Below are 8,314 nucleotides of genomic sequence, written 5' to 3' on the forward strand. Positions count from 1 at the left end.
TAAACTTTATTATAAGTGTTGTAGAGAAAACATGTTGCTATCTTCTCATCTTTGTACTAATTAATCCTCACGTGGCATTCAGTTTCTCATATTACGATTACAGGATTGACTAAAACTCTACAAAGTGTGATTGCTCTACGTGCAAAGTGTGATTGCTCTTGAACGTTCCCCTTGCGCGTCGTTTCTATGATATTTATTCCCTGATCTGCACACTGTTGGAATGTTTGGCTACTCTCTCATCTGGGTTTCTACTGTGTAGCTATGTTTTATCACTCTGTGGAATGGGTAGCGCAAGCAGTTTGCCGACTGGAAAAATCCATGGAGCCGTCTACTACAGTACTGTGCAATTACAGCTAGCTGGACTCTGGACAGCCAAGTCTGATCCGTCAAGGCAGTCAGGCAGATACAGAATATCATCGGTTTAAAATATTGCATTAATCATGGCTGATTTTGAGGAATTCGAAAAACAGCTGAGCGAAAACCGACAGGGTGATTTCCCATTTTATTTCAGCCTTCAATTTTGGATGTATTGCAATGGCTCTAGCTATCTAGAAGCTTTTAGCTAGCTAACTAGCATGCATTACTGTGGTTATGTGGCTAGTTGTCAAGTTAGCTAGATAGCTTTGCTAGACGAGCTAGTCCTGCTGTATGCAGATGTAGCTTATTTGACTAGCTAGCTAATTTAACCAATAGCCACTTAATTTATTGATTAGCAAACATGGCATGGCTATAGTTCGAGTGAATTGGCTTATCTAACGTTACCTAGCTAAATTGATAGTTAGTTAACTAGCTAACTATAGCTGCACTAAATATCTAGATGCACTCACTGGTCTAGTTAGCTAGCTAGTTACCAAGATAATCAAGCTAGCTATCCCAGACTGACTGATCAATTTCGTTTGCTTGGTCAGCTTGCAGGTAGGTTAGCTATATCTTGGTCCATAATAAGCATCCCACTGGAATGCAATGAACTAATTTCTGTCAAATCTATTCACATAGCTGGAAGCAGCTTCTGTGTATTTTACCCCGATCAAATTAAGTTTATTCAAGAGTTCATACTAGCTTATTACAACCCCGCTCTGCATGTTAGGTATGTCCGGTGTATTATAGTGACCCATTGTGCTTAATGATGCTGAAACATGATTGTATATAGCTACCAAAAGCTTGGCTTATGTTCCATCCTTTCTCTTCCCACCTACATAGAGAGAGAGAAAGAGAGACGCAAGAAGAGGAGCGGCAGTGGGTCTCAGAGCCGCAGTGAGAAACATCGCAGCTGGAGCAAAGACCGGGGCAACCGGAGCCGAGAGAAGCGAAGCCGCAGTAGAGACAGGAAGAGCCGGGAGCAGAGGAGCACCTCGCGGGATCACAAGAAGCACAGGTGAGTATTTAGCCCCTAGTACAGTACCTAGAGCTACTTACTGACAGAAAGCAGCATGTCAGGTATACTAAGGTATTGCCTTTTCAGTGTTACCTTTGCCAACAATGAGCCAACATGCATTCCGTTTACTCAGCTATTCTCCACGAAGAACAAGGAGGAAAAGGACCTGCAGATACTGGGATGTGCCTCCCCCTGGCTTTGAACACATCACACCATTGCAGTACAAAGCTATGCAAGGTATCTGTCAGCTTCTCTTTGCCCGTTAAGTGGCTAATATCCCACTGTAATGTTCCCCTGTTTTATTTATTTCCTGTTAAGTTCATACAGAATGAATTGTCAAGAACAGTGCCAGTTACTAAGGTTGTGTGAAGTTTCTCTTACTCTCTACTTTTCCCTTCAGCGGCTGGGCAGATACCCACAATAGCCCTGCTGGCATCATCTGCCATGAGTGGGTTGGCAGTAACACCCACCCAAGTGCCCATAGTTGGCAGTCAGATGACTAGGCAGGCTCGACGTCTCTATGTTGGCAATATTCCCTTTGGAGTGACGGAGGTAAACAACCCAGAGGACTTACGTTGTCTTGCACATTGAAGTGACAACATCGTATTTCAAGGTATTTTTGCAGTTACTGTATGGGTTTCAGCTGATATTTTTTCCTTTATTTATTTCTGTTTTTAGGAGTCCATGGCAGAATTCTTCAATGCCCAAATGAGGCTTGCAGGCCTATCGCGAGCCCCTAGCATCCCTGTGCTTGCTGTGCAGATAAATCAGGATAAAAACTTTGCATTCCTAGAGGTAGGTTGCCTTGTGTCCTGTCTCTTCTGTATATGTTGGTGTGTAACATTAGTTGCCTTGCATAACTTACTTAAACTGTCTAACTCCCTGTTTGGCATCTTCCTCTCCAGTTCCGGTCTGTCGATGAGACCACACAGGCCATGGCTTTCGATGGAATCATTTTCCAAGGTCAGTCGTTGAAGATAAGACGACCACATGACTACCGGCCCCTACCTGGCATTTCAGAGCAGCCTGCTTTTCATGTCCCAGGTTTGTACAGTGGCAACATGCTTTCTTAGTTATGTAGTTCACATTCATAGCACCAGTATATCAGCTACAGTACAGGTATATTGCAGTTGAACGTGTTTATTTTTGTTTTTGTCTCTGTAGGTGTCGTGTCCACAGTGGTACCAGACTCCCCACATAAACTGTTTATTGGAGGCCTTCCCAACTATCTCAATGATGATCAGGTACTTCACTCAAACAGTCATTTCACATTGACAACTCAAGCATACCTGCCCCTTCTCATTTGTATTACTTTCTTGAACTGGTCACTGAAGTGACAGACTTACAGTATTCTGTTCTGGTTGGATGGGGGAGAAGTGACCTTTGTCCTTTACACTTACAACCATGTTGAGGTCACAGGAGGTTGGTGGCGCCGTAATTGGGGAGAACAGGCTTGTGGTAAGGACTGGAGCGGAATCACTGGAATGGTATCCAGGTGTTTGATGCCATTCCATTAGCTCCATTCCAGCCATTATTATGAGCCGTCCTCCCCTCAGCAGCCTCCACTGGTTGAGCTACAGTGAGCTAAATAAAGCTTATAGGCACATGTGAATAAAGCATACTAGGGAGTAACAATGGGAATAACATTTGGCCTAAAGTAGGCAGTATGATCTTAACTGTAGCTGACGCTCTTTCCCTGGCCATAAGTCCATGACAGGCATTTAGTAGTGTAGAGATACTTATAGGAACTAACACATTCAGCACTGACAGCATTTGCTTCAGTCACACCCTGCAGGTGTGAGAGTGCTTTTGTGCAAAGCACAATGTACACCCTAACCAAAGGAGAAGTTGCTGTTTTCATTGTGTCTACAATTTGGCCAGTGTTGTATGGAAATCAAAATATGAATGTATTATTTATGTCTGATATTTGTGAAGATGCCAATAACTCCTCCTTTTATGCAGTTTGTTTTTACACTTCTGTTAGAAATCATGAGATTACATTTCATTAGCATTATTCATTAGCATTAGTTAATGTGAACACATTGTTTTTCACTCCATGAATCGCTCTGATGTGTTTGAATAAAAACTCAGCTAGTGATTTCATGACTGAACTAAATTGTGAATTAATATTTACACACATTATTTATGCATAATCATCAACCCAGTTTCAATCTCGTTCACTTGATTTCATAGATAACAATAGTATGTCTATCAGATAAGTAGTTTATAGTCACTAATGGTCCCATGAAAACATACTCTTGAATGGGATAAATGCGTGACCACCTGCTAGCAGGAGCTATAAGTATATGAATGGGTGGGTTAACAGGCTTGATTATCAGTACTCTAGTGAGTGAAAAGTGTAACTGTTCAGCTGTATGCTAATTTCTCATTTTAACCATGCTTATTTGACAAAGGTAAGCAAAGTCCAGTTCATAAGATGGAGCGAGGTAACATGTCCTAGATATCACAATATGCAGGCTTGAGTAAAATTCCTGGTTAAGTCAGATGGTTGCCAACAACCGTATTCCATGATTCCTCACACCAAACATATTAAGCCCTGACTGTGCTACATCTTCACTCCAAGTTCCAGAGAGATTGGGAAACGGCATAGTTCTGCAATGTTGTTGTGCACTAAATGAATTGGATTCTAACTTTCCATTCCTCCTGATTTTCTTTCTAAACAGTACCCTGATTGTACCCTGGTGTTTATTTTCTTATTCTTTTTTACTCTTGCAGTCACTGCTACTGCTTTGATACTCACAGCTCTTTCATTTTTGTTCCCCCACTTTGTCCCCAGCTAGGGGCCTGTAAGATCGTTAAGTCTGCGCTCATAATTTGTTCAGTAGTACTGATCTACTGCTGCCATGCCAACATGTAACACAAGGCAAGTAAGACATTCCGTTCCTCCCACGGATACACTCCTAGCCAGCAGGTTCCCTTCCTGGCTACTCTTTCTCTCTCTCCCATCACTCTTTTGAAACGCGTTAAGGACTAAATTAGTTAGGGGTGGGATAAAATAAACAGATACCCGATTAATGTTAGGTTTTGGGGTGGTTCTCAGCCTTAAAAATAAAGTTAAGACTGTGTTAACATGATGTACTGTCATGAAGCAAGTGCATTTTGTAGATAAAGTGACAGCCAATCAGTTTACTTTGATGATGGTTTCGTCATTTTCATAGCTCAGGTGAAGTAGTAAACACATATAAGTATTGGATTTTATAGTCTGTGCACAATTTTCAGCACAACTTGTGTTATTACTGTTTAATAACTTTATATTATTGTTTGTCAAATGAATTTCTGGTAAAATATGAATAAAATGAAATACATTACACAAAGTCTGTACCTGTTAATGTTTTGTCATACAAAAAATCAGTCATTCAGTGCTCTTTCAAAAATCTCATATATAGTTTCCCTGGATTATTGTGGATTTAGTATATGTCATACTTAAATAGAGTTTGTCTGTAAAACATCAGCCGTTGTATGCATATACAAATTATTAACAAACAATTGATTTGCTTTGTAATTAAGCAATCTTAATCTCATCACACTGAAACTAATAAACGTTCTACAATTATTTTTCTTTTTTAAATTCAAGATACAAATATTTAGTTTTCTTTGACCATGTCATTTATTGCACTTCTCCAGGCCATTCACCTTGGTATGATTTCTCTCCTCATGACTATTAGATGGAGGCTTAGAATTCATTCAGTAGAATATGTGGTGGATTCATATTACCCTGCTTATGTCTCTGCTTGTCTTTATCTCTTATGCAGGTGAAGGAGCTCTTGACATCATTCGGACCACTCAAAGCTTTCAACCTTGTCAAGGACAGTGCCACGTCACTTTCCAAAGGTTATGCCTTTTGTGAATATGTTGACATCAGTGCGACTGATCAGGTACGGATGAGCAAATGCTATGCTTTCTCATGGTTATGGTTTATCATTTTTTGGCGTCAAATCAATCTTGTTTTTAAGGTTCTATTCCATATTTGAAAGGTTTCTGTGTATGTTTGTCAGGCGGTGGCTGGGCTCAATGGCATGCAACTGGGTGACAAAAAGCTCATCGTCCAGAGAGCAAGTGTGGGAGCCAAAAACGCCAATCCGGTGAGCGCAGTTCGCTTGTGCATTTTGAATTGCAAGAAACAAATGTGAGTACCAGCAGTCTAAATGTGTCGTCTGTCTGGCCTGTTTTCCTTCCTCCCACCTAGACTGCCATCATTGAGACCCCGGTGACGCTGCAGGTGCCTGGGCTGCAGGGACTTCAGAACTCTGGGCTGCCCACGGAGGTGCTGTGCCTGCTCAACATGGTGATGCCTGAGGAGCTTGTGGATGACGAGGACTACGAGGAGATCCTGGAGGACATTAGTGAGGAGTGCTGCAAGTACGGCAGCGTGCGCTCCATCGAGATTCCCCGGCCTGTCGAAGGAGTGGAGGTCCCTGGCTGTGGCAAGGTAAAAGGTTGAACTGAGGTTATTCAATACAGAATGAGACTCTGCTCTGCACTGTTGTTAAACATAAGTAATTGGTCTGAACAAAATAAAAAACTGTAATACACCACATGAAGTATGAATTGTTGTTGAAGTAACATGTATGTATTTGCTATTTGGATCCTGATGAAGTTGATGGTTATTTTTGTTTCAGATCTTTGTGGAGTACGTTTCTGCTGCAGACTGTCAGAAAGCCATGCAGGCCCTCACTGGCCGCAAGTTTGCCAACAGAGTGGTGGTAACCAAATACTATGATCCAGACATGTATCACAGACAGGAGTTCTCAGGGTAGAGGGGAAACAGGAGGCAATACATGGAATTAACTGGGACCTCCTCTTTCCTGCTTCCTCAAACCTGGTTTCAGCTCTTCAGTATCGTGTGTTCTGTCTCCAGTATTCACAGCTAGTACGTTGTAACCCTATCCTCATTTACTACAGTAGTACAGATTTTTGGGAAAAAATACTAGATTTTTACATGCGTCTTTTAGATACTCTAACTGATATATTACACCAACAAAAAATATCTGTGTGCAGTGAATGAATTTAGTCTGAAATGTATACAAATAAATAAAACCATGCTATTTGTGTAGGATTCCCTTTGCAGAAGTAGTATGAATGTCATGTGTGCTTAGATCTAAAACCAGACTGTAACATAGCCAGTGTTGCTGTCTTTCTTAACTCTGGAGTCAATGAGATGATACAAAAGTGAAATGTTTAGATTTCTATTCTGAGCACAAGCTTATTTTGTCTCTTAACTTAAAGAATTGTTAAGTTGAGATGAACCTATATTTGATAGCTATCATACTTTCACTGTGTGATTCTGAGAAGTAACTAACAGTGAAATGTTATTGTATACCCCCCAGAGTCAGATGAACTTGTGAATACCATGTTTATGCCTCTGCATCCAGTATGAAGGAAGTTAGAGGTAGTTTCACGAGCCAAGTACCATAGACTCCCAGTCATTGAGCTAACGCTAGTTAGCAACTTCCTTCAAACTGCATGTAGAGACATAAAAATGGTTTCCACAGGTTCATCTTACTCTAGGGAAGTAGAAAACAAAATCCTGAAGTTTAAAATTCAAACACCTAAAACTCGTGTTAGAAAAACACTCTCAACACTAATAATTACAAACAGTGAACAAAACAATTGTTTCAACAAAGTCATGATTTGGGCATTTTCGCAGCGGTTTAAACCCATAACCTTGAAATTTGCAGATTGTTTTGTGTTCATGCTCTGGATTAAGAATTTGTGTCATTTAGATTGTAGCATAAAATTACAAGGTCACAAAAATACCATACTGGCCATAGAAATGGATATTATGCATAGTTTTTTGAATAAGAAATATTTGGTCATCCTACAGGAAAAGGCGAGGAGATTTTAGAAGATGTGCTTTCAATTTATGTAAATAATGTATGTAGCTAATGTATATCCTGTGTATTTGTTATCTGATGCTTTCGCAATTGTATGGAAGAAAATTGGTTAATTTATTTTTACCCAAAGGTTTTTTAAGCTTCATGAAAATTGCAGACGTGAGTTGATCCAACATTGTCGTCATATGACAGTAATTCATATCATTCATCATTACAGTGAGACTACCGTTGAGTGTTTTTATTATGTACTGTATATCACATACGATTACAACAAAAACAGTATGCTTCATTATGGGTACATAGGAAATCAGCTTTCAACTAAATAAATGCAGTTCATTGATTCAAAAGAGGTATAAATACTGTTTTTGTAAATGTGGTTTTGAATGTGCCAAATCTGAAAGCATTTTTATGTACACCTCTAACCTGCCATTGTCATGCCTTGAATAAATGCCCGCATCTTCTGTCAGTCTATAATATCATTATTGTTGCTATGAAATAAGGCTGATGTCAATTTCAGGACAGGGGCATCTTGTGAGATCAGGTGAGGAAATGTGAATATACTGTGAACTCACCAGACTGAATATCATTTCAGCTATCAATCAGTCAGTAGAAGGCAGCAAAGTTGAGCTTTATCAGGCTGGTCTCATAGACTAGACATAACATATTAAACGAAAATCCAGGACACTCAAATTAGCATAATATGTTAATAAGACATAAGAAAAAAAGGTTACTTAAGGCACAAACGAAAGGAGGGGATATATAACACAAATGTGTATCAACCCAAAGGTTGCATGTTTGAATCTCATCACGGACAAGCGTTTGAGCTAATTTGTAACTATGCAATTACTTTCTTCATTTGAGCTACTTTGCAACTACTTAGCATGTTAACAAACCATTTCCCTAACCCTGACCTTAACCCTTTAACCTAACTCTTAACCCTAATCTTAACCAGGGATGGGCAAAATGTACAAAATACAATGACAAAATATAATTACACAAAATACCATAAATAATGTATCAAATTAAACCACACAATATTTCTATTTTGAAATCTATTTAATTACAATACATGTATTTTGTATTT

The 8,314-nt window shown here is 39.6% G+C and overlaps 1 protein-coding gene across 2 annotated transcripts; it reads left to right on the forward strand.

The window, feature by feature from the left end:
- The first annotated feature begins 148 nt into the window (after window positions 1-148).
- On the forward strand, window positions 149-7,691 carry LOC110486612 (splicing factor U2AF 65 kDa subunit). Of its 2 annotated transcripts, XR_016486015.1 has the most exons (12): window positions 149-489; window positions 1,201-1,375; window positions 1,509-1,612; window positions 1,776-1,927; window positions 2,054-2,170; window positions 2,281-2,419; window positions 2,540-2,619; window positions 4,173-4,259; window positions 5,149-5,271; window positions 5,392-5,478; window positions 5,583-5,825; window positions 6,016-7,691. XR_016486015.1 is itself a non-coding variant. In XM_021558342.3 (11 exons), the coding sequence occupies exons 1-11, from the start codon at window positions 441-443 to the stop codon at window positions 6,151-6,153; spliced, it is 1,407 nt and encodes a 468-aa protein (XP_021414017.3). In that variant the 5' UTR covers window positions 149-440; the 3' UTR covers window positions 6,154-7,691. The 2 variants fall into 2 exon arrangements, 1 of the variants encoding a protein (XP_021414017.3); XM_021558342.3 differs by lacking the exon at window positions 4,173-4,259.
- Window positions 7,692-8,314: the final 623 nt, after the last annotated feature.

Source organism: Oncorhynchus mykiss, chromosome 13 (assembly GCF_057628025.1).
Source record: "Oncorhynchus mykiss isolate SJ-2025 chromosome 13, ASM5762802v1, whole genome shotgun sequence".
Classification (NCBI taxonomy): domain Eukaryota; kingdom Metazoa; phylum Chordata; class Actinopteri; order Salmoniformes; family Salmonidae; genus Oncorhynchus; species Oncorhynchus mykiss.